The sequence below is a fragment of the Mercenaria mercenaria genome, chromosome 9, assembly GCF_021730395.1.
Source record: "Mercenaria mercenaria strain notata chromosome 9, MADL_Memer_1, whole genome shotgun sequence".
Classification (NCBI taxonomy): Eukaryota; Metazoa; Mollusca; class Bivalvia; order Venerida; family Veneridae; genus Mercenaria; species Mercenaria mercenaria.
This window is the reverse complement of record NC_069369.1, coordinates 59,050,693-59,078,209: the sequence shown is the minus strand read 5'-3', so window position 1 is coordinate 59,078,209 and position 27,517 is coordinate 59,050,693. Positions and strand designations below refer to the sequence as shown.

Here is a 27,517-nt window from a genome sequence, read left to right as displayed (position 1 = left end):
TTCAAGAGAGGCACAGTCATGAGTGAAAACTTTAAATACGAAGTTCACAAGCAAAATGTAATTTCGATCTTGCATGTGAAAACAATCAAACTTTTTTCATTTTATGTATTTTCAATGATTTAAACTCAATTTTACTAGTGCAAAGTCAGGTGCTTTGTTTTGTTTGTTTGTTTGTTTTGGGTTTAACGCCATTTTTCAACAGTATTTCAGTCATGTAACGGCGGGCAGTTAACCTAACCAGTGTTCCTGGATTCTGTACCAGTACAAACCTGTTCTCCGCAAGTAACAGCCAACTTCCCCACATGAATTATCAGAGGTGGAGGACTAATGATTTCAGACACAATGTCATTTATCAAATAGTCACGGAGAACATACGCCCCGCCCGAGGATCGAACTCGCGACCCCGCGATCCGTAGACCAACGCTCTTACCTACTGAGCTAAGCGGGCGGGCTTCAGGTGCTTTGTATCATTACCAGTTTGTCACAAAGATATGACATCGTACTATCTGTGTTGAAAAAATGTTACATTCAAACCTGTCTGTAGAGACCACCCTTGGGGGAAAAAAAGTTGTCAGGTGGTCTTTTAACACAGGTAAACTAACACTTCATATGGCTAAATGGAAAGGGATGTACTGGCCTTTATAAGCAGGTTTTATAGTTGTGACCTTTATACAGAGGTCGTCTTTAGTACTGGCTTTGACTGCACTTTCTTTAGATGAAATTTCTTGCATTCTGTTACATTTTAATATAGGGGTGTGTTAAAGTTCATGTATACTTTTATATACCCTACTGAAATATATTTTTGAAAGAATTTCCCATTATCTATAATTCATATTCTTTTGCATTAAGATGTAGTTCCATTTAATGATACTCTTACTGCTTCGAGACATGAAAATATCTACAGCTGAAATTCAGTATCTCGAGCTTGATTATTTCAAAAGTCCAGTCCCTTAAACATTTGCATAAAATATCATTTTAAGTCAAATTTTCTATTAGTCAGTTATCTTTGGACTTGAGATACTTGAGTTTCAACTGTGTTTTATTTCACTAATATGTTCCAGGTTTTTGCTGGAAAGTATAAAATAAAAAACTAAATCTTACAATATCTTGCATGAATCTTTCCATTTCCTGCGACATACACAGCTGTATCATTGCCCAGTGATACACCACATGACCTCTCTTTTCCACGGCAACACCCTCACCTTCCTTAACTAGGTCAGACTGACTGCTGCTGTGTGATGACAGGCTCATCTCCCTTGACAACCCTGTGTCCTTGTCACTTGACCTTTGTGGACTTGATAATCCATTCACAGTCAAATTGTTCTGTTTCAAATCACTATTACCTTGTAATGCATTTCCTGGTGCTGAATTTTGTCTTAAAGTTTGCATTTGTGGGGAGTCATAAGATGCACTAAGACTGGTTGGTCTAGGAATACTTTGAGAATTTTGTGCTAAAGGAACCATATTATCAACAGAATGTTGTCTGTTTATCACAGTGCTTTGTGGCAAGTTGACACGACTGGAAGCCTGGTTATTAGAAACACTAGTAGAACTATTAGATGGCATATTTATCACATTTCCTATAGTAGGCTGAGAATTTTCTGTTAACAAATTACTATTAGATGAACTTTTCATTTTATCCAATTCATGTTTAGTTTTTATACGTCGTCTCTTCCCATAATTCTCTGTGTCTGTGGAATCTGACGTGTCAGCATGCTGATTGTTTTTGTTTACATTCAACCTCTGTTGACCCTGCAAGGGCGACAACTGTGGTTGAAGTCTTTCATGAGTTGTCTTCCTTGAGCCCTCGTTGGTTTCTGAGAGTCCTGATGAGTCATCATCCTGGTTCCCAGCTTGTCTCTGTTTCCTTTGACCAGCTGGTCCTCGGGACTGACCAGAACCTCCTCTGTAAAGGTTAAAAAAAAATGGCTAAGATGGGTTTAAAACCAAAATTAAAGTTTGGCTTGAAAATCATTAGCAAGTGGAGTTTTAAAAAAAGTCAGTAAGTTGGGTGATAATGTTAGAAGTCTATAATCAAAAATCATATTACCAGTAACATTTGGTTTATCTAAATGAATAGTTTTGACATCAGAAATTATTGCATTTTGCTAAAGTCTATTTTATGTAGAAAATATTCTCACTGCTTATACTCAAAAGTTGCTTCCTTAACTTGTACACAGTTGCTTGCTTCTTGCTCGAGAGCTGAAAATCAAAATCTGCTACCAACAGAAATAAAACCGTGTACTGCTAATTAAGAAGTTCATTTACTGAGAATTATTCCATAATTACATGCAGTTATTTTGTAACGGTTATCAATTGCCGGACTCGTAAAATAGGTTTAAATTCATAATTATGATTTACCTGCTCCCAGATGGAGGTCTGCCACTATTGACAGCAGCATACAGGTTCTTCAACAACTCGTCATGCCAGTAGATGTCACTGTATTTCTCACTGATGGCACTCTTAAATGTTTCCCATTTCAACACTCCCAGTGACGATATATACTCAGCTGGAGGAAATACGTTCTTAAGTTACTACAGGAATGAAAAAATCTGAACTGAAAGTCGATGGCTTGCAGTTAAAATAGTGTCCTTCAAAATTCTTATAAAATTTCTATAGAAGTCCTTTTTATATCTAATATATATGTTTTTAGTTAAAAGGTAACTTCCGTTTATTGCAAAAAAAATCTCAAACAAAATGACGACTACTTATTAAGTTATCTTTTGAATGCACATGTAACTAATGGTTTATTTTTCCATTTCTGTCAGAAAAAGAGTACTTTCATAGTGCACAACAATATCTCTTGTTTAGATCAAATGAAATTTCATCTAACAAGTGAAACCAGTTCAGCAAATATAAAATTGAACCACCAAAACTTACCCATAGCTAAGTCTTCCACACCATTTTCCATGTAACCATCAAAGGCAAACTCTTCTCTAAGGAGGTGAACAATTTTACCCAGAATTCTTTGCTGCTTCCCATTTTCATTACTATTAAGTAATCTATCCATAAGGGTAGCATCAGATCCTGGTACGTTACCTCGGAATATACCATGATTCATTCCCCCGATCCCACTATCATGTGTTGACGGGGAGGGAGATGATGCGGTAGAGTTCAGAATATGTCTATGCATTTCTTCAGGCGAGCGGTAATGCGGTCCTCCATTAGGTCGAGGAAACCCCGCCATTTGAGCATTTCTATTAGCATTTAGCATTGAATCGTCAAACACAAAACCTGTAGCAAGTTTGTTTGAAAATGAAAGACTAGAAAATGAACCATGCTTGTGAAATCGTTCACTGTCTGAGTAAAACTGTGCCTCCCCACGATCTAAAGCATGGTCAGATTTCCATTTCTGTAAGCCACTTAATTCTCTCGGAATATTTAATAAATTAGATGGCGAAGGACGGCCTAAGTTTTTGGCACGCAAGTTTGCTGTCTTTTGCACTAAGTCTTTAGCAGTTCTACCATGGGGAGCTTTTCCCCGTGACCCAGACGGATCTGATATTGCACTCTGATTACTTAAATCACTTTGATTATGATAAGCTTTGGGAGACATTTCTGGACTATTTATATCTTTTATCACTGAACTAGAACCAGTTGGTGAAGTAAAATCCCTGGCACTATGCACACTTCCACTGTTACTATGCACACTTTGTGGTCTCATAGCAACCACTGGTACAAGTTGTAAAAATCCAGTCACAGGGTCCTGTTGGAACTGAAACTGGGGAAGACCTGAGTAAACATTCCCTCCATACTGCATTCCAGGCAATGTCATTGTCTGTCCTAACAACTGAGAATGATACTGAGACGGAATATTCAAATTTTGTAAAGTCTGACCTTGACCTAAACTTGCCTGAGCAGACGTCACTGTCATATCAAGGTCACCAGTATTTTTAGGCTGGTTCTCAGTTTTTGTTGAAGAATCTCCCTGATTTAGATGGTTGTGAAGGACACCTGCTATAGCTGAAGCTAAAGAATGAGTATCAGGAACATTGCCCTGTTTCTGTATCTCCTTGAGTAATGCGTCCAGAGCTCCACTCGAGCCTCTGCGTTTTCTCTCACTGCTTTTGGAGCTGGATTTCTTTGGTGTAGGTGGCAAGGATTTTTTATTTGGTGTTGAGCTTTTACTGGTACTTTCTTTTGATGTATCTGACACTTTATCTTCATTTTCTATTTCTTTAGCCATAGACGGCTGTTTGTGTTTCATTAAATTCTTTTTTAATTCCTTTAATTTTTTCACTACTTCTTTTTCTTTATCAGCATTTGGATCTGGACTGGGTTTTTTCTGTGAAGTTTGTACTGAGGACTTAGCTGCTGATTTTTCTTTTGAAGTATTTGTTTTTTCTTCCTGTACAGTAGCAGGTTTTTCATTGGCTGATGTCTGCTGTAATATGATTGGTTTAAAATGTGTAGCAGGTGATGAGAAAGCACTTGGTATTCTGGGTTCAGAGATTGTATTTTCCTTATTTGGACTAATTTTCTTAGGCACTGGACAGAATGCTCCTCCTGAAGCCCCGCCTACTGGGGCAGGTTTGACTGGTTGAAAGGAGGAGCCACCTGCAGGTTTAAATGCAGAAGGTGGGCTCTGTTTTTGTGAGATCTCTGATTTTGCAGCAGCCTCTTTCTGCTGTCTCTGACTGGCTTCTTCCTTTTCATTCTGCAACAAATGATGAGATTGTTAAGTATGTAAAGATCACTGAAAGGCAACATCTTAAAAATTTTATACAGTTTATGAAGCTTTAAATTTAGTTGCTAAATCGTTGACTGCTTCAAGACAAAACTTTTCTGACCACTTCTACAAATAAGAGGATATTACTTTAGTGATTTTTCTCATAAAGCTTGATTCATGAATAATTCGAATACTGTCAAGTCATTTTTTTTTACATGGAACTAGTTTTGGGGAATTTCAAAGCTGTCTCAATTCGTGAAATTCGACTCCAACAAGCAAACAAAAATCGCATTATGAGTTTTTCATTTCCAAACATTGAATGCCACCAATCAAAATCCCAAACAAAATACCTATATTAGTTGAAACTATGAATTTCATGACAACAAAATTAAATTACTTTGCAGTGTAAGATTCAGTTTTTTTTACCATCAGTATTAAATCAATCTTTAGCCTTCAGGACTATTTTTTGTAGCCTAGGCTAATTTCTTATCTTAATCAAACAAGTAACTGTTGTTAATTATTTAAACCTGTATTTTTAGAACACCTGAACAAATGTAAGAGATAAAGATAACTTACTTGCACTGTAATGGTAAACCATTAAAATTCAAAGACAAAAATGTTTTTTGATCATTCTACAGATTCTCATTCTTCTTGCCAATGTTACACAATATGGTAAAGAACTACTTTCCTCTACTGGACCATTTTCATACAATACTGAATGCATGTGAAATAAACAACCATTTAAAAGTACTTACCATTGCCTGATAGGCCTCCTGGAATAGTTTAGCACAGACACTGTCAGAACTGGTCCCATTATTGTGTTCATTGCATACCTGTAATTGTAAGCAACAGAATATATACTGAAAAGAACAAACCATACTTACAATTCTACATGGAAAAACATATTTGTGTGTGTTGTGCATTTTGGTAGGACAACTTCTGCAGACTACCAGTAATTCATAAATTTTCTATCCAACCATTACATTCAGTAAACAAACTTGTTAGCATACTGGTATATAAATCAAAATAAATCATTAACAACCTGTCAAAATAGCATACAGAATCATATATCATTCCTATGTGATACTATTGTCTTTCACAATACTGTAGAACTGGAATTATAAAATTTACCTTTGCAATATCGACAAGTTCTGGACGTTTGACTGGGTTACTGTCGGCGAGGTATTGTAGTAGGTCTTTCAGATCGGAACTGACACTCATCGCCGATACTGACGAGTATTTCTTCCCCGCAGCACACCTCAATGTCACACTAAGACCAAACAGACAAGTCTGTGAAGAAAAAGATGGAACCATGAAGATAAATGTATGTTTTTTAATGCAATGACTTTTCAAGAATACTGAAGCTACTTATACTCTCTTGTAACTATAGGTATCACAGTAGTAATTTGCTAATAAAATGGCATTTACTGGTACGAGCTAGTCAAAATATGAGCCGTGCCATGAGAAAACCAACATAGTGGGTTTGCGACCAGCATGGATCCAGACCAGCCTGCGCATCTGCACAGTCTGGTCAGGATCCATGCTGTTCGCTAACAGTTTCTCCAATTCCAATAGGCTTTAAAAGCGAACAGCATGGATCCTGACCAGACTGCGTGGATGCACAGTCTGGTCTGGATCCATGCTGGTCGCAAACCCACTATGTTGGTTTTCCCATGGCACGGCTCATATGGTGAAAGGAAAAAATTCCTCATTTATTTCTCGGTTAAAGATGCATTTTAATGTTTTATGTAAGCAAGTTGCTAATTTTATTTCACTGGTAGCATTTTCAAGGAGATCCTTTGCATTTTTTGAAATTCAAACATACCGTACTACACATGATTATTTTCATGATGTTCCATAGTGCTGACATGGCAAACAAAATATCTTAGAAGATACATTACCCATACATTCCATGTTGCTTTTATTGTTTAAAGGTCATTTATATACATAAGGTTGGTAATTCTTTTTTTAAATGGACCTGGCTATGTGTGACAGCTATCAGAAGATTGTTTATTTTATAAAGAACATAAGGAAAATTTATTTACTACTGTTCAACCTACATAGACTAAACTTATGGCACATGAAATGTGGAAGTCTGATATCTTAACTTGATATGCATCTGCAACAATGTTTATTTCATGGAGCCCTGAATAGCTAAGTGAGGCACTGTTACTTTTTGTTTGTTTGTTCTGTTTTGTTTAAAGCCATATGAACACAATTTATTTCATATGTTAACTTGCTAACTTTAGTGGTAGTGGAAAACTCAAGATGTCCTTACAAGCAGCTTTTCAGGCAATAGACGACACCTGGGCAGAGGCCTATTGAGGTTAAAACACACAGGCTTGACTATTTTCCATGGATGTGCCTGCACTTTTCAAAATAAAGACAGTAACACTAATATTGAAGTCTTGTGGAGCAAATGCTAATATTGAATTTTAAACTGATTACAGTCAAACTTGTCCAGGGAGTAACAAAATGAATCTGCTTAAGGCAGGGGGCTTCTAAAGGCAGGTATCCAATTAAGGCAGACGAAAATAGCAAAATTTCAATCTGGAAAATAAGCTGACTGACTGCTTAACACATGTAGTGCTAAAATAGGTTCAACTGGACAATTATTTACCGACACTTCAAGTAAAGAATTCAGAAACATTGCTGAAATAATCTCAAAAGTAATTTTTGAGGTGACAGCTTTTTTGCCTATTTCAGGCAAATTCAATTTGCTTCCATTTTTTCAGTAATAAGCAATTGCAATAGCAAATTAAAATCTTGATTAGAGCAAACCTTTTCTGAGAGTTCTCCTTTCTTCTGCAATTCTGGAGCCATAAATATCACCTCTAATGGCTTTTCCTCTGGGATTGCTTTAAATGACACATTTCCTGACTCTCTAATAACCAGGGTATCTGGTGACAGGTATGCAGCTGTAAAATATAAAATATTCATCTACAAAATTTATTGGCCTGGAAAAACAGCTTATGAAATTTATTTTAAAACTGCTCTCAAAAAGCAATGAAGGAATTATAGCAATATCATAATTATTTTCAATAAAAAAATCCTTAATTTCTGTTAGTTTTTTTCTACCCAATCTCATCAACAAACAAGAGGGTCATGATGACCCTATATCGCTCACCTGAGTAATATGAGCTACATGTTTCAAATGTCAAAATGATGATTAAATATTAAGAAAGTCAGTAGGTCACATTCACGGTCAATGAAATTAAGTTTTATGTTTTGTGTGCAAAACTGTGTACGTCATCAAAATTTCAAGGCTGTATCTTATAAAACAAGAAAGAAGGTCAGTAGGTCAAGGTCACAGTCAAGTGACATCATATTACTTGGGGCCATCAGGTAATTATAATTAAACAGTCTTGGAAATAGGATCAGATGATTTTTAAGTATTTTTCCTAATAGCAGTATATAACTCACATAATAACTAAGTGACCCCAGGGCGGGACCTCTTTTTAACCCCAGGGGCATAATTTTAACAATTTTGGTAGAGGAGTACTAGACAATGCATCATACCAAATATCAAAAGCCTAGGTCATATGGTTTCAGACAAGAAGATATTTAAAGCTTTTTCCTATACAAGTCTATATAAAACTTGGGACCCACAGGGGTACAATTTGAACAATTTTGGTTGAGGACCATAAGACAATGCTACAAACCAAATATCAAAGGTCTAAGTGTTGTGGTTTCAGATAAGAAGATTTTTAAACTTTTTTTCCTATATAAGTCTATGTAAAACTTGGTACCCCCAGGGCGGGGCCATATTTAATCCTAGGGGGATAATTTGAATATTCTTGGTAGAGGACCACGAGATGCTGCTACATATCAAATATCAAAGCCCTAGGCCATGTGGTTTTGTACAAGAAGATTTTCAAAGTTTTCCCTATATAAGTCAATATAAACCATGTGACCCCCAGGGCAGGGCCATATTTGACCCTAGGGGGATAATTTGAACAATTTTGGTAGAGGACCACTAGATGATGCTATATACCAGATATCAAAGCCCTAGGCCCTGTGGTTTTGGACAAGAAGATTTTTAAAGTTTTTCCTTTCGGTTGCCATGGCAACCAGAGTTCTGCATGGAATTCAATTCTTTGAACAATTTTAAAAGGGGACCACCCAAGGATCATTCCTGTGAAGTTTGGTGTAATTCTGCCCAGTGGTTTTCAAGAAGATTTTTTTAAGAAATTGTTGACGGACGACGCACAACGGACATCAAGTGGTCACAATAGCTCACTTCGTGACAGGTGAGCTAAAAAAAATTGGGCGAAGTACAAATATGATATTTTAAACCCTCCAATTTTACCAGTATATGTAACATTAAACAAAAGAAAACCAAAGATCTGAAAGAAATTATAGCCTTGTACTAGGATACTTGATACAACAGGTACGACAACTACAGAAGTAAAAGAATTAAGCTACAACTGAAACTTACGTAAATGTTTCTTTTTCCTCTGTAACGCTGCAGTACCCTCCTTACACAATGCCCATAACTCGGATTCCGCCAGGTTCCTCTCTAGTGCATCCAAAATGTCAGACACTGTCAGACCCTAAATATATCAACAAGACTCTTAGTCCATCTGTACATATACTGGTTCAAGGATCACCTTAGGTTGAATATTCTTTTGAAATGTTTTCATTAATTTTTTTTTATTATTTCAGATATATTTTTCAAGAAAAAGCTAAACAGAGCTCTAGTTATACCAGCAGGGTGACAAAATTTGGAAGATTCGTTTTATTTGAGCCTCACCATGAGAAAACCAACATAGTGGCTTTGCGACCAGCATGGATCCAGACCAGCCTGCGCATCTGCGCAGTCTGGTCAGGATCCATGCTGTTCGCTAACAGTTTCTCTAATTCCAATAGGCTTTAAAAGCGAACAGCATGGATCCTGACCAGACTGCGCGGATGCACAGGCTGGTCTTGATCCATGCTGGTCGCAAAGCCACTATGTTGGTTTTCTCATGGCACAGCGGATTTGTTTTTGGAGCTGAGCAAGTGATTCTAACCACTTGGCCATAAAAGTCTTAACATTCTCCAATATAGTCTTTTTTCTAAACTATGCATTCTATACTTTTTAAGTGACAAGTAAATCTATACGAAGTGATCCTTTCTGTAAAATCATGATCTAACCACTGATTCTACCAAAAATTATGTTCTGAAAGAATGTTAGAGGAGTATGATTTAAGTCTAAGTGAGTTGCTTTTGAATCTTATATTGTCAACCTTTGAGAGAAAAGGAATTGCCCAAACTCCAGAAAATCAACTTATAAATACCCACTTACTGATCATTTTTCCATTATTGATCAGCCACACAGTCAAAAAAAATTTCATTAATTTTTCTGTACTTGTGAGTCATTGAATATTATCATTTTTCTCAAAGATGAAATTTTGGATGAGGTTGTTCAGCCACAAGCCAATTTGGCATTTCAATACAAATTATAAAAAGCATATAAAAGCAGTCACAAGAAATGCCTTAGTTCACATCTATTTAAAATATTTGTTAAGATTACGGATTAAGACCTTTTATACATGATCTTTAACCCATTATCAATGGAGATTTTTCTTCAAAAATGCTTAAAAGCAATACACTATAAGCATTATATTTGCCAATTTTTCTATTTATATTCTCTCATTTTTAAGCACCCGTTAATTACAGTAATTAGAGACACTCAACTTGTGTAATTACATGACCTAAATTTTCATTTTATCCTCTTGTAGTTAAAGTGGAAATTCACAAAGAACAAGGAAAAAAGTAAAATGTAAATTGGCCAGTATACGAGATCAGTATAAAATATATGCACATCAAAATCTTGAGATTGTTCCCTTGCAGAGTACAGAAGTCACGCAAAACAACTTCATCATGATCGTAAGTGTTTGCAAATGTCGTGAAATCATCAATATTTTTTGTAAAAATTTCAAAGTTGCATTAATCCAGAACATAGAATCCCAACAATCAAATAAAATTAACATCAATTTTAACTTAAATGCTTGAACTCAATGAAATTCTATACACAGTATGTTTTCCTTTAAATTTCAAACACATAATTATATAATCCAATTGTTAATGTAACTTAATTTCTTATTTCCATTTTTCATGGTCAACATTTATAAAGATCCGTCTTTAATTTAAACATACATGTTTACTATGATGAAATGACTGCTGGCTTTAATAATGCTTAAGTGTGTGAGAGAAAATACAAATTAGAAAGTAAAATTTTTGCATGAAGTGTAACATATTCTTTATCAAACTTTTACCTGTTTTCTTTTATTCCTTTTATTTTTAGCACTGCCATTTTCGACTGTCATGTCAGTTTTATTATTCCCTCCAAATGCCGTCTGCTTTTCACTCATACCCGTCAACGTTTGCGAAGAATTTTTAATTTCTTTCGAAGTTTTTTCTTCATATTTCAAATATGTAATATTTTGATTACTATCTCTATGAACATCCTTTCTATTTAAATTAGAACCGTTATTTCTTGAATCTTTTGATTTTGAATCTGTACTTGCTAGTTTTTCCCCCGTTATCGAACCATTTGTCAATTTTTGTTTCTTATCCTGTACACTTTTGTCAGAATCTTTCCGACTTTGATCCGATTCACTTTCACTAAATAATTCTGACACAACTAATTCGCCATCTTGAGTTTTCTTTGACAGGCTTCCATTAGCAACACTAGTTTTCTGTCCAGATGCGTTAAAATTAATATCAGGTTTCTTTGGAAGAGAGGGTTTCTGTTTATTATTAATATTTGAAGTATTTAAATTTTCGTTTTGTTTGAAAGACTCGCCCCCACTTAATCCTTGCTTTGAGGAAGACGTTTTTCTCTGTTTACGATTCATTTCTTGTTCTTCACTCAGAGAATCATCGTGAGATTCCGTAGTTTCTGTGACAATTACAGTCCCTTGTTCTGACAACAGTGTATCCTGTTCTGAAAATAATGTTTCTTGTTCTGACAATAGGGTTTCTTGTTCTGACAACACGGTTTCTTGTTCAGACAATGGCAGAGATTCGGCTTGCGACACATCTTCCGTTAAATCGGGAATATCATCACAACACGTAGCATCGCCCTGCTCCGATTGCATATACGAGTCAGCATCTGGTGATACTCCGAGATCCGTTGCATAACTAACTGTAGCTTGTGTGTTGTCATCAAAAGTATCTAAAATGGATGAATAGCAACAAATAAAGAACAAATTTTAAAATTAAAAATAATAATCAAGCTCAATAAATTGTCCTTGTTATTACACACAATGTTTCTACAGTTTAAATTCAAAGATGAAGAGAGATGTTATGGCCTTGTCTAGCCAAGAACAAGATTTCTAAAAGTATGTAAAAAACATAGAAAGTAAAGCAAACACAATAGCAACTTACCAGTATATTTAAAAAATTACCTATTATGATATTTGAAAGTTAGGATAATTATATATTGCTACAAAGTGTCATTTCATTCTTTTAAACTCTAATCATTTACAGAATGTATTTTTCGGAAGACAGCCAAAATAAGCCTAAGTTTATTTATTATAATTAGCTATAATTCTATTTTACTGGATAAAATCCAAACAGTCTAACCTGGCCTTGCCAAGTTGGTTAAGCTTTGAACATATCATTAAGATTTAGGTAGTAAAATCTGGAAGGAAATAAGAAATAAATGAACTGTTTAAACAGGCTACAGATGAAAAAAGTTTGCACATGTTTAAAAACAATCAGTTTGAAGACTAACATTTTATTTGTTGTTCACAGGCTGTTATCTCAGGGAGGTTGGTTAACTAAGAATTTGGCCTGGTTGCGATATGTGGGGAAGCATTTAGACTTTGCATGAGAATATGAAAAATGCTGGAGTTACCCGGGGTTTTGGGTGATCCAAATAAGGGGAAAATGGCCAAGAGCCACATTGTATTCCTAAAGTGAGCCCTGGTGCCCAAGCCCAGAAGCTTGAATCATCTATGCTCCTTTGTGCAATGAGTCAATGCAGTTCTTTCCGGGTCAGACAAGAAATCTAGAGAAACATGTCTTCAAGTCATATTATGAATCAGACTTAAGACATAGTGTAGCCTGTTTAAACAAGTTCAAAAATGCATGCATTAACAGACATTTTAGTTGTATACAACTGCAATGATACTGAAATCAATTAAATAAACCTGCACACAATAGTACAAATGCACCTGTCAACAGCTAGTTACTGTCTTACTTTCTGTTTCATACATAATGTACTAAATGCATTTTTGTAAAATATACTTCCATAACATTAACCCTTATCATGCTAGACACAATTGATTCTGCCTTTGCGACCAGTGCATATCAAGATCAGCCTGCACATCTGCAGTCTGATCATGATCTGCACTGTTCACCATTCAGTCAGTATCTTTATGGTATGCACCCCTTTTAACAGTAAATGGTACCATCCAAATTGAAAGATGGTCAAGCTCATTACAGAAATTTAGCAGGGTAAAGGTTAATGTTACTAAGACATTAATACAGCATGTCACTGCATGACTACCGACAAATACAGTTTCTCCCATGTTCTGATGCCAGATATCTGCGGACAGGTTTGTCTGCACAATTAAAACATTTCAAAATAAATAATTTTTAAACACATCCATATATAAAATTGTTCTGTTAGATAATATACATGAAATGTTAGGATCTAGTATAAGTAATGTACAACAAATAACTTCAGGGAAATTTCAAAAAATTGCATTCCATAAGGAGATTTTTGACATGCGAAAATGAATATATTGGCAAATGTGCCTATACATTACGGAAATCAATACTGACCCATATCAAGCTGGACACAATTGACTCTGCCTTTGCGACAAGTGTTGATCATGATCAGCCAGCACATCTGTGCAGGTCTGATCAAGATCTGCACTGTTCGACATTCAGTTGGTATCTTATTTGGTAAGCTTCCCTTTTTACTTTCCCTTTGGTACTGTCCAAATTGAAAGATGGACAAGTTCATTATAGAAATTTAGCAAGGTAAGGGTTAATCCTGGACAACTTACTTTCAAGGATTTCAAAGTTATTACATTGAACAAAGACATCCAATCAACAGAACAAAATATTTCCTATTTATGTTAATTTTGAAATATGAAATTAATAATTTATTGTCTTAACAAAGAATGGCTACTTTGGCCATTACTACAAAAAAATGATAGCAATAGAAGCAAGCCTAAATGGTTCAAGCATTCTAAAAGCATCTGTTTTCTGCAAATTCCTATCATGTACAAAAGTAGAGGTTTCTTTCAAGATAAAGAATACAACTTAAACAGTATGCTGCTTTCTTATATAACCTTGTATAAAAATGCATAATTTACAATGGTGTGAGGAAGCTCTTCTGTATAATAGTGCAGGGTTAAACCCACATCCTTCCTTAACATAGATTACTTAAACATAACTTGTGACTTGTTGATAGAAAACTGGCTTTACTTTATATTTTCTGTAACTTATATACTGTATAAAATAAAGCCACTTTTACTGTAACACTGAACTATGAAGAAGGCACAAAACTCATAGAGTTTCTTGAAACTTTCTTCTAAAGAGTTTCAAAATACTCATAACCAAAACCATTCCTCATAAAGATGTCAATTTCTCTGGTGTACTTGGAGGGTACCAGAGAGCATTTGGAGGTGTGGCTACACTGTGAAAATCTCTAATCTACAAAAGACTAATTGGAAGTGTGGCCATGTTGTAAAATCTCTGATGTAAGAAAGAGTACTTGGAGGTGTGGCTATGTTGTGAAATTCTCCGATGTATGAAAGAGTACTTGGAGGTGTGGCTATGTTGTGAAATTCTCCAATGTACGAAAGAGTACTTGAGGTGTGGCTATGTTGTGAAATTCTCCAATGTATGAAAGAGTACTTGGAGGTGTGGCTATGTTGTGAAATTCTCTGATGTAAGAAAGAGTACTTGGAGGTGTGGCTATGTTGTGAAATTCTCTGATGTAAGAAAGAGTACTTGGAGGTGTGGCTATGTTGTGAAATTCTCCGATGTATGAAAGAGTACTTGAAGGTGTGGCTATGTTGTGAAATTCTCCGATGTATGAAAGAATACTTGAAGGTGTGTCTATGTTGTGAAATTTTCCAATGTACCAAAGAGTACTTTGTGGTGTGGCTATGATTTGAAAATCTGAAGTGCACCAGAGAGTACTTTGCGGTGTGGCTATGATTTGAAAATCTGAAGTGCACCAGAGAGAACTTGGAGGTATGGCTAATTAAGAGGAGATTGGTGTGTGTAAAATCTCTGAGTCACCAGAGAGTACTCGGGTGCTATGATTTGAAATACAAAGATAGGGTTGTGATAACATATAAATAATACCAACAATTACTTTCACTTTAAGTCACTGGATCTTTAAATATAGCATCTTTTTTTCCATTTTTCGAGAAATTGTTCAGTGTTCTCTTTTCTCTTCTTCATAGTTCAGATTAAAACTTAAAATAGTAGTGACACATTTCCCAAAACCAACATCTTGTTAATGTGTATTATATAATTGTTTGTTAATGACAGGTTGTTTTCCACCATGTAATACATGAGACATGCATGCATACTTAAAACATAATCTGGGGTACTGGTTTCGGAGGCGATGCCATATAGGTTACTCATGTTACCCCCTTTCCAGTACAGAGCCTCAACCATGACTGCAAAACCAATAATTTCTATGTCATTTTTCTTTCTTTCAAAAAACACCTTATAAACATTATGGTAACATTATCAAATGCCTTAAATTTCCAAGCTTCAAAATCAGTACAAAACAAGGCAATGTATGAAACTAGAATTGCATGTATGTTACACAAATTTCTAATGTACCGTAAGTAAAATCATAATATACAATTTTACTTTCAGCCTTTTTCTGATATTTGAATATTTCAGACAGACTTAAGTAGTCACTATTTATGCTATTAAGGATATGCAAATTTTCAATATAGTTCTACAGAATTTTGTGTATTACATGACTCCTTTTCTATACTGCCATTCATAGTTTATACAACTGACCGGTCAATAGTTCAACACAGTTTTGCAAGTCAAAAGTCAAAAGAAGAGAAAAAATCTTAATTTGAGCCGCGCCATGAGAAAATCAACATAGTGGCTTTGCGACCAGCATGGATCTAGACCAGCCTGCGCATCCGCGCATTCTGGTCAGGATCCATGCTGTTCGCTAACAGTTTCTCTAATTGCAATAGGCTTTGAAAGCAAACAGCATGGATCCTGACCAGACTGCACGGATGCGCAGGCTGGTCTGGATCCATGCTGGTCGCAAAGCCACTATGTTGATTTTCCCATGGCACGGCTCATTTATTTCTAAGGTCATGTAATAAAACACATACTGAGTGGCTTGCTGGTCAACAGTTAAATCTATTAGCCCTTGATCCTTTGGAACTCTAGCAATAGTTCTTACTAATTACCTCAAATCATTCAATATGTGTTTACTGATTGCAATTAACAGCTTTTCTCTTGCCACAAAGGATGAATCACAATCTTATTCAGTTTAAAGATACATTGAAATCAGTGATAGGTATGTAAGGCTGTTATATTAAAGCTTAATAAAGATAAACTAGTAACAGTAATGGCAAACTCTAAGAATAAAACAATTATTTATCAACCTTTGGTGGACTGTAATTGAAATTTTAAATTTATGCAAATGATAATATACATGAGAAATAGAACAAGTCCCTATGTGAAAAACAATCAAAATGGTAAATAGGTTTAGTACAGTGGCAAGGTTCACTGCAAAATTTATCTACAGCTATATATCACACAGAATGTATGAGAAAATGTTGACTGTATTTTTCAAGTAGCACTGCTGTTATTCTAAAACAAATTAAATCTGACGTCTAATGACAAGCCCCTCAAACCTATCAATATATGGCGATAATTCAACTTGTAATTTTGCCAAATAAAATAATTACACAGATACCATCCAGTCAGCAGTGATTCAAATAAAATTTCAGCGGTTTATTTTTCCCTTCAGATTAGTTATTTAAATCAAAACTTGCATTTATTAGTTGATTTCTTACATTATTAAATCGTTTATGATTTTTTAAAATCATATTCACCAATAATTACACTGAGAAAATATCTATTACTTTGTCATTACATTCAACCCAACCCATTTTTTTCCTATTCAAGTTAAAGAAACCACTGACAACATCCTACAAAATTCAAGAACAATCTAACTCTAAAACATTTTAAGTGTCAACACTGTCTCACACATTACTCCTCATCCTACCCTAAACTTCAAAATTTCAAACGATTTTATGTCTTAATATTTCATTTATAACTGTACCTTCTTGTGGCAGACCGAATCCCACAATCGCTGCGATGCCGCAGCACACTTCCTGCGATGACTGCCCACACAACTGCTCCTCACAGAGTATAATGGTCGATTCTAAATCAGGACGACTCGTTGTCTCATCTGCTGTCATACGACCCAACACTTCCCGTAACTCTGCCGAGACAGCCTCTTTTGATTGGTCCACATTATACTCAGCAGCATACAGCAAGGTCATGCCCAGTGAGAACAGGTGAGCCTGGGAACAGGTAACAATAGGTAACATGGATAACATGGACAGGTGGTATAGTGATTACAGTACCAGCCTCTCAATCCAGCTGTTGCAGGTTTGAGGCCTAACAAGATACATGTATGTCTCCTCATAAAGTACCAAAGGTCAAAGGTTATACAACTTAGTTAGGAGACCATCAACAAAACTTGATTGGGTGTTGTTGTTTTTTTTATCACAAAATTGAAATTGACCAATAGCAAGGCTGCATTCTAAGACTGGCCTAATATTAGACTAACCTTTACTCCAGTACTATATAACTCCAGATGATTTTCTGCGATTTAATAAATATTTTTAAAGATTTCCTTTAAAGAATGCAAAGGAGCTTTATTTAAGACCTTGACCAGTGAGTGGCATCTCAGACAAAAATGGGGAAACAAGAGGCCCACTCAAGAGGCCCAAGTGGGCCTAAGTCGCTCACCTGAGGCAGACCCTGATCTAATTAAATCTTTCTTGTGACTAGTAAGTATTATGTTTAAAAAAGAATTTAAAAAATTTTAAATCAAAAAAGACTTTTAAAGGTATTTCTACTTTTAGCTCTAGCGGCCCCTATTTGAACAAACTTGGGAGAGGACTATATAATTATGCTACATACCAAGTTTGATGAAGATCCGTCAAGCAGTTCATGATAAGAAGTTGTTTAAATTTAGCTCTAGCGGCCCCTAAAAGGGGCCATGCACCCCCATTTGAACAAACTTGGGAGAGGACCATATAATGATGCTACAGACCAAGTTTGATGAAGATCCATCAAGATGTTCATGAGATGAAGTTGTTTAAAGGTTAAAAGGGGTCAAGTGTGCCCCCATTTGAATAAACTTGGGAGAGGACCATAATTATAATGATGCTACAGACCAAGTTTGATGAAGAAGTTGTTTAAAGGTATTTTTATCTTTAGCTCTAGCAGCCCCTAAAAGAGGCCTAGTGCCCCCATTTGAACAAACATGGGAAAGGACCATATAATAATTCTACAGACCAAGTTTTCATGATAAGAAGTTGTTTAAAGGTATTTCTATTTTTAGCTCTAGTGGCCCCTAAAAGGGGCCAAGTGCTCCCATTTGAATAAATTTTGGAGAGGACCTCATAATAATGCTACATACCAAGTTTGATGAAGATTCATCAAGCGGTTCATGAGAGGAAGTCGTTTAAAAGTATTTCTATTTTTACCTAGGATGCTACAGACCAAATTTGGTGTTATTCTGACTAGTAGATTCAGACGAGAAGATGTTTAAGAAAAAATGTGGATGCCAGATGCTGGACCATCCACCCCATACTAATAGCTCACCCTGAACCTTCAGTTAAGGTGAGCAAAAAAGACAGACAATAAAGGAGTTCTTAGCTGCCTATACTTGACAATATTGATAAAAATATTAATATTGATAAAAATATAATAAAAAAAATAATTTTATTACCTTTGAGTAGCATTTTTCTAAATTAGCATAGAATCACAGAATTACTCCTGAATATGTAACCGATACCAAATTCAAACACCTCTCAACTGAACTTCAATTTTTTAAAACATATCAAATTCACAAGGAACTTGAAAAACTTGGGTCATGCAAGTCCCATAATGCTATTGTATAATGTACTGCGTCACGTTTTTATAATTAGCTGTAGTAATTAGCTAGTGTGTAAAGGTTATTATCAGAACAGGATTTATCTGACATTTTTGATCACAACTTTTCTTTTATACCGATTTAACTATTGGCTATTGTGCATATTTCTTTAGTTACAATCGTAAGATCAAAGAAATGAACTACGCAGTATAAAATTCAATGCCAATTTGGGTGTCTTTTGTACATTTCATGTTTTCTAGTATACATTTACAAAAACAGTAACATTTTACTTGCACTAATTAAACACATTGCATATTTTCTTGTAATCGCTTCATGGACCACATTGGGTTAAAAACCTTAATACCAATAGCAGTTTTCTGGACTCTAGTTATTATGCAGAATTTGGATGCTAGTCTAAAGAATGCCAGTCTAAAGAATGGACAACTTCAAATGTCTTCTCAGAAACAACCAATCAGAAGCTGGATCCCAGGTTATAAAACTGAGACCGAAGACCAGTCTATTAAGACTGCAGTTTTGCCATTGGTCAATTTCAAATCAGTGCTTAAAAACAACCAATTAAATGCAAAAGTTTTGAGACTGGGCCCGAAACCTTTGGATAATGTTTATCATTATGGAGTTGTTTCAAGATTGTTTATTAGTTGTTATGAATGAAATTTATGTATTACGTATATCAAGCAATAAACTGTAGAACTAGTAGGTACTTAAACACTAGTCTGCTGGCAGCAAGTGATTCTGCCTTTGCGACCAGTGCAGACCATGCACTGTTCGCTATTCAGTCAGTAAATTTTCAGTAAACACCCCTTCAAATGATAAATGGGTCTGCCCTAACTGAATGATGGACCAGTCCATTATACAAATTTAGCAGGCTAAAGGTTAAACACTAATCTATTTATATTTCATACAGAAATCTTTGTTTTTATTGAAGTGTTGCAGCTTTTAAAAAAATATAATAATCTCGCCTTATTCAGAAAATATTTATCATCCAATCTGAACTGCTTGTTAGCAAAGAAAAGTGGCAATTAAACAGCACTATCAACCTTGACCATCTCAAATTTTATGTATTTATTACCCCTTCAGGTGTGAGAGTCACTCCTAACAATGCTTTAAATTTATAACTTCACCCTGGGTTATCAAATTCTATAATAATTTCGCACTAAACTAGTTATAAATTGTTTCCACTAAAAGATATAAAAAATTTATTCCCTTATTAGTGTTTTTTAATCAGAATTTAAACAAAAGACTGATAACATTATTGCTGTTTTCAATTTCTAAAGTGCCATATGTGCTTTAAATAATTATATTTTTGAAAACATCAAAGTGCCAAAGGCCACTTCACATGTTAAGCAATTGACCTTATAATTTCATGAATAATTCAGTCATCAAATGAAGTCCAAGTATGACAATGTCATATAAATTATGCTTCATTTTAGTCAGGTTTAACATCACACAGACACAATTATAGGTCATGGGCATTATTCCATCACAGGCGGGCACCTGGGTAGAACCAACCACCTTCCGTAAGCTAGCTGGATGGCTTCCTCAAATGAAAAATTCTATGCCCCGAGTGAGGCTCAAAACCATATTGATGAGGGGCAAGTGATCTGAAGTCAGTGACCTTAACTACTTTGCCATGGAGGCCACATGTAGTATAAAACACAATACACAAAATACAAAAAAGCAGCCTTAAGGTATTAAAAATGTCTTTGGGTTAGATTCAGTCATTTGAATGGTTTGTATTCTAGTCTCAAGCTACAACTTTGCCATTGGTCAATAATTTTAAAATGAGGCTGAGAAACACTTCAAACAGCCTATCAGATGCCTGACAGTAGAGATTAGTACAGTTTTCAAAGAAATAAAAGCTGTAAGAAAATGCGTGGGAATCGCAGAATAACAGCAGACTTTGTTTCCACGAGAATGTTCATGAAAGGAAGTGAAATGTACAGCATCTCTCAAGCCTCGTAGCACTGTCTTTAAAGCATAACTATATTACACAGTCAGTGCCTGGGTCTGCATTCATCAACACTTTAAAATGCTAAATCATCTTCTGCCTTAGTATGTCATTTGTCAAAGCCTCGAGTGTGTGAAACTTAGCAGGAATGTGTGTTTTACAGCTACAAACATGTCAGCAAAATAAAATCAATATGAATTTGATAGCAAATTAAGACTTTAAATGTTGATGAATAAGGATCCCCGGCAAGGCTACATTCTCTATGATTTGACAACTAAAGTTATTTGTCCTCCACCTCTTCATGTAGTGAAGTTGTCAATTACTTAGGACTGATGCTAAACTGAGGAGTGCTAGTTATAATAATATGTTAAATGACTGACATTATAATATAGCCTAAATCGTTTTCAAAAATGGTTAAAGAAACAAAAACAATCTATTCTTACCTTGTATGAATTTCCATTTGTGCTGTATTCTGGAGGCAGGTAAATTGGTTCTGGATCTGTAATACAAGCATAACACATAACATTACAGCTAAATACTGTGAAATAATTAATATTTGTGGGGGACTAATTTTTGTGGATTTCGCAGTTGAGTCAATCCACGAAATTTAATCCCAACAAACAAGTAAAACTCCCATTCATTTTATGTTCAAAAGTTGAAATCCACGAATTCATTTCCCCACGAAAATGCAGTTTTAACCAAAACCATGAAATTTCATGCCCAAGAAATTAAATGATTTTACAGTAACACAGCACAAACCACTGCCTAATTACATAAAGCAGTATTAGAGCCATTACAATGAAGCCTTAGCACCTTTGGTGGGATGCCATTTGTACCTTTGGTGGAAAGGGAGAAAGCACACCAGCTATAAGTAGTATACTGTCAATTTGTCAAAACTGTATTTAAAGAAGGCAGCCAAAAGTGACAAAATGTGGATGCTAAAGCCAGAGGACTGCTTCAGTCCTGCAGAAATTAAAATAAATCTTTTCAGCTATAAAGCTATGTTAGCGGCTACTTCAGGCAAGTACCTGCTAGCTACAGGTGGCTACTAAGGCGGGTTAAACTGTATTCTATGTTGATGTCATCAAAGCAAACTTCACAACTAAAGATTACATGAACAAGAGTTGTATTTGTGTGTTTAATGAATTTTTAAAGCCCCATTAAATTCCAATTAGCACCAGTTCTGAACCTTTGTAGAACACATATTGTCTAAGAAAGTTTCTTTGCTCCAAATATAGAATTAGCTCAGCCTAATTTAGATCAAAAGGAATTTAAAACTGCTTCCAGTTGTAATTTACACACGTTTAAAAGGTAAACAAACTTTCCTATTGAGCTATTCCTATTGAGCTAAAGTATTCGCATAATGGTGTAAATTATAGTAAATTATTACACAATAAAAATATCTGGCATAACAAATGTACTATTCTCGCTAATTTGTTAACAAGACATTTGTCTCCTTTTGAAATCAACAACACTGACCTAAGGGAAAATACAATTTCTATTCAAATAAGGAAGAGTTATATTACCTTAATTAGATTTCCCATCATTTTTTTTTATATTTTAACAAGGATAAATTTTAACTTGTCCAAACAATATATACATTATCAATGGCATGTTTTTGGATGCAATTTATTGAATTAATTCCTAATCAATATTTGGTTTTGAGTTCCATAAAGATATTCTTTTATATATCTGACATAGAATTTGATATAAAATGTATATACTGTAAAATAATTTATTTTTGTGGGCATAAAATGTTCATGGTTTTAGTAAAATGGCTATTTTCCTGTGATATGAATATCCCTTATCATGCTGGACACAACAGATTCTGCCTTTGCGACCAGTGCAAATCATGATCAGCCTGCACATCCATGCAGTCTGATCATGATCTGCACTGTCTGCCATTCAGTCAGTATCTTTTTGGTAAACACCCCTTTTAACAGTTAATGGTACTGGCCAAATTGAAATTTAAAAAAGTTCATTATAGAAATTTAGCAGGGTAAGGGAACAGAGAATATAAAATAAATGGGAATATTACTTGTCCATTGGGTTTGACTTTAGTGGATTGGCACAAGCACAAAATCTACGAAAATTAGTCCCCAGCAAATATTGAAATTTAACCTTCACCCTGCTGAATTTCTAAAATGGACTGGTCTATCATTGAATTTGGACAGTACCACTTATTATTCAAAGGGGTGTTCACTGAAAATTTACTGATTGAATAGGGAACAGTGCCTGCATGGATTTGCAGAATGGAAATCTAGGATTTGCACTGGTCGCAAAGGCAGAATCACTTGCCGCCAGCAGTCTAAACTTAGAAGTACGCAACATTTGATCAAATAAACTTGAATAATATGAAAGAATTGTAAATATAACCAGGAATATAATTGTGATGTGGAAGAACAGAATACTAGTACTCAAGGCCTTGGCTAGTCTGGCTACTGACTAGATAATCTTTCTTAATTTGTTTCAAACATTACTCATATATTCTGACCAGTCTTTCTTGGCTCCGATTATCTAACGTTTTAAAAAGAAAAGGGACATAATTATACAAACTTTGAATAGCCTCAGTAGTTATCTCCTACAAACAAACATAGGGTCTGAACTGGCATAAATACTCACCTGTTGATCTTGCTTAGATCCTTCTATTTAGACATTACATTCATTTTCATGGGCCCAAAATTTCACGGTTCAAGTCAAAAATGCTTTTTTGTTGGGATATGTATTTTTAAATATAGAACAAATGAACGAGAATTTTGCTTGTTTGTTAGGATTAACTCAACCATGAAATCCTTGAAAATTAATCCCAAATGAAAATCAATGACTTCACAGTAATGCAGAAACTTTTTTTAACAAGGCCACTTTAACAAATGACATAAGTTTTCATATTCTCTGCACTTCTTTTTTACAAAATAGTTTATGGGGTTTTTTTTAATAAGCTGCTTTAAATCACCAAAATGATAATAATTGATTAAATTTTATTTTGGATAAATCTACCATCCTACTGAATTTATTCATGCCTTTGTGTTTCCTAAATAAGATAATTATATTTAAACGAATTAACTCAAATTTCACCAGAAGCTCAATCTGCAATCAATGGATATCGGTTAAGGTATGATTTGTAAATTTGAGTAAAATAATGAACCTTTGTGTATAACAATCAAATCGATGACTGGAATGGGGTATCGGGTAAACAACTAGCCGACAATGATGGAATACTTTTCATATCTACATAGTAAACAGATATCCTGGATCCGGCATTACCGTTAAATCATAATTATACATAGGGAACTACTTTTTGTGCATTTCATGGTTGCAGTTACCTTTACCCTGCTAATTTTCTAAAATGGACTAGTCTATCTTTTAGTTTAATCCTATTTTATTGTATATATATATAGACCAGAAGTTATAACAATATTATCAGGGGCCCTCCCCTGATTTCAATTTGGACAGACCCTTTAATTATTCGAAGGGGTGTTTACTGAAAATTTACTGAGTGAATAGCGAACAGTGCAGACCAAGATAAGCCTGCACAGTGCAGGCTCATCTAGGTCTGCACTGGTCGAAAAGGCAGAAACAATTGCCGCCAGCAGGCTAAAGTTTAAATCTGACGAAACATACAAAATGTTGATTTTGTTTATCTATTAAATTAGAAATCCATTAATTTTATTCCTTGGCATCAATTAACTGTCTTCACTGAAAATATCAAATTTTATAGCCTCTGAATTTATGGTATACATTAACATCTGATACCACCATAATAAATTGTAATGTTTTGAGGAGGATTCTTATTTCAGTTAACCTTATATATTGTGTACTTTATTTACACCATTTTTATAAATTAACCTACTATTTTGTGTTATTGTACACTGTAAAAAGTTCCCCAAATATTATATATTTCATCATCCCTGTATTCATTTACAAGTAAGTAGGTGACTGAAAAGGGTTTTATGGCTCTACAACAATTTATTCAATACCAAACTCACTTATATATACCGATAATCTTTCTCATTCGCTCTCTGGCATGCCTAGCACAAGTAAATTTGTCCTAGGAGAGACAGCATAAAAAAGGACAAATATGGTACATTTTAATAATGTATAAGTAAATACTCAAAGTTCAATAATGGAAATTAAAGATTATCTAGAGAAAAAAAAAAGAACAGACAAAAGTTCATGCTTGATGAGGACCTACTGTTTCCCTAGAGACACTAGACTTTCATTTCTTTTTAACCCTTATCATGCCGGACACGATTGATTCTGCCTTTGCGACCAGTGTAGATCATGATCAGCCTGCACATCTGTGCAGTCTGATCATGATCTGCACTGTTCGCCATTCAGTCAGTATCTTTTTGGTATGCACCCCTTTTAACAGTTAATGGTACTGTCCAAATTGAAAGACGGACAAGTTCATTATAGAAATTTAGCAGGGTAAGGGTTGACAATGATTTCTATTTTTAAAAAAAATGTAAATATATTTATCTCTTAGATCCTTCTATATACTCTCACTATATAGTGAATAGTTTATAAACCATTTTTGTAGGGCAGACATTTTCTATATCGATATCCGTATTCTACGATACCCATCATACAAACCTGAGCAACAGATTTTCATCTGACATCAAAAATCCCCATGTAAGTGCCTGATCAACAACCTAATACATTTCTCACTTTCACTATATCTACTATGGCCTAGAAAAATGTTTGATTTGAATCATTTCGATAACATTGTACTTAAAGACCTTTACAACATGACATTTTTAAAAATTTTAATAAACAGTGAAACAGAATGTGGTTCTCAGTTCATTCTGAATTAAAATTATTCGATATCAATTGTGACAATAATAAAGAATAAAACAGAAAATTAATTCTAATTATAGTTCATCATCAATGTATGTTCTTAATTGTACACTTGTGGAAGGCTTACAAAAAATGCAATGGAAATGCCAACTAAAATATGGGAAGCCTCGATGTGTATTACTTCAAAACTACATGCCACAGGTCTTGTCAGCTTTGCTTCAAAGGGTATATCAACCTTATTTTTAAAATTAATAAATATGGATCATACTTTTGTCCATGTGTATTTAAATGAATTTAAGATTGAAAAAAGAATGGAAAATTTTACATTTTTGAAATTCTGATTTAAAATGGTAATGAATATAGTTGTTATCTGACCAGAAGCCCAACAAATAGTCCTTCAAGAGACTTGATATTTCACAGTTAAGATATGGGCCACTGGGATAATCCTCTGTCAATATTACACTGCTCGACAGTGTATAGTGATCAGCAAGATTTATTCTATTATCTAATCAATGAATTTGATTAGCAAATCAATAACTAATCACTCAATGTTTACGGCCTTTGATATTCGCTCTTCCAGACATCTTAAGTACCTTAAAGAATACATCTCATGTATTAAACTGAAGAATGTTCTTTGCTGGAATTTTAAGTCTCTCATAAAAGACGGTTTGTTTGGTGATGTAACTGTAATGAAAATACAATTCTATCTTTGTGATGATTTCTAAATAAAATATATCTTGGGTCTAGAGTCACACTGACACAATTTGGGTTATGTTGCAACTAGCTTTTGATGATCGAGGAAGACACAAAGTGTCCGTCAGGCATTATTTCCTGCAGGGACGTTCCATAGTCAGCTGCTAGATGGCTTTCTAATATTTTCTTTCTTTTTTTAACCTTTACCTTGCTAAATTTCTAAAATGGACTGGTCCATCATTCAATTTGGGCAGAACCACTTATTATTCAAAGGTGTCCGCTGAAAATTAACTGACTGAATAGCGAACAGTGCAGACCATGATCAGCCTGCACAGATGTGCAGGCTGGTCTTGGTTTGCACTGGTCGCAAAGGCAGAATAACTAATGCCACCAGCAGGTTAAAGGTTAAGTTTGACGTATGAATCAAGAAACTGGTATAATTTTGAAGTATTATTGCTTTAACCATGAGGTATAAATAATTAATGAGCAACAGATTTATCAATGTTTAAATCCGACTGTCAACAGAGTTTGTACAAATGAATGATTACTCTGTATATATAACATTGAACTATCACAATCCAATCTTCCGGCTACCACAAACCAATAGTCCAGGAGGCCAGCGTGACTGGTAGGTGCGGTTTTTAGTCATTGATCACTGGAAATCAGAAGTCAAACATTTGCCAAGTGCTATAATATATTGACCACATTGTGTAAATAATGAAACACTACTGACATGTATGTCAACACAAGTATTGAAATCACAGGTTTGGAATTAGAAATGCTTACTGGTATTTATGTCTCATGCAAATAAGGTAATGCTAAAATTGGTTGTTGTCATTTGTTTTATTACGAATGATATGGGCCTTCAAAAATGCCTGAGAAATGATGAAAGCTTAAAACCAGTTTCACATAACAAAGAACAAAAGAATTTTGGGGACTTCAGACTAACAAGAGCAACTCCATATCCTACATCCCATTTTTACACACACATTTACACACATACACACAAAAGAATGAAACCCTTTTGTTTTTTTCCTTTTCAGTGTTTACACCATTTTATTTCAAAGTAATTTCAGACATGATTCAAATGGAATTATTGTTTAGATTATAACTTAATAGGAAAAAAAACATATAGCTCAACCCACTTTAGCTGCAACCTGTATAAAGCAGCCACCTATATTAAGCAGCCACATGTATAAAGCAGTCAATCAGCTTACTTCCCATACTGACCTGCCTTATGTGGACACCTGCCTTAAATGGACACCTGCTTTAAGTGGAT

At 34.8% G+C, this 27,517-nt stretch overlaps 1 protein-coding gene across 7 annotated transcripts in view; it reads right to left on the bottom strand.

Moving 5' to 3' along the window:
• Positions 1-27,517, bottom strand: part of LOC128559530 (kinase non-catalytic C-lobe domain-containing protein 1-like) — a 73,694-nt gene that overhangs the window by 25,999 nt on the left and 20,178 nt on the right. For 5 of the 7 annotated variants that reach the window (XM_053551489.1, XM_053551487.1, XM_053551491.1 and 2 more), the window contains exons 4-14: positions 21,192-21,247; positions 16,953-17,196; positions 15,217-15,306; positions 10,930-11,831; positions 9,108-9,222; positions 7,451-7,587; positions 5,801-5,959; positions 5,425-5,502; positions 2,881-4,657; positions 2,362-2,509; positions 1,102-1,906 (exon numbers count right to left, since the gene is read on the bottom strand). In XM_053551489.1, the coding sequence (XP_053407464.1) occupies positions 1,102-1,906; positions 2,362-2,509; positions 2,881-4,657; positions 5,425-5,502; positions 5,801-5,959; positions 7,451-7,587; positions 9,108-9,222; positions 10,930-11,831; positions 15,217-15,306; positions 16,953-17,196; positions 21,192-21,247 (4,511 nt within the window). Of the gene's footprint in view, positions 1-1,101; positions 1,907-2,361; positions 2,510-2,880; positions 4,658-5,424; positions 5,503-5,800; positions 5,960-7,450; positions 7,588-9,107; positions 9,223-10,929; positions 11,832-15,216; positions 15,307-16,952; positions 17,197-18,635; positions 18,773-21,191; positions 21,248-27,517 lie in introns of those variants that run through there. The other 2 variants (XM_053551493.1, XM_053551492.1) reach the window with 2 other exon arrangements.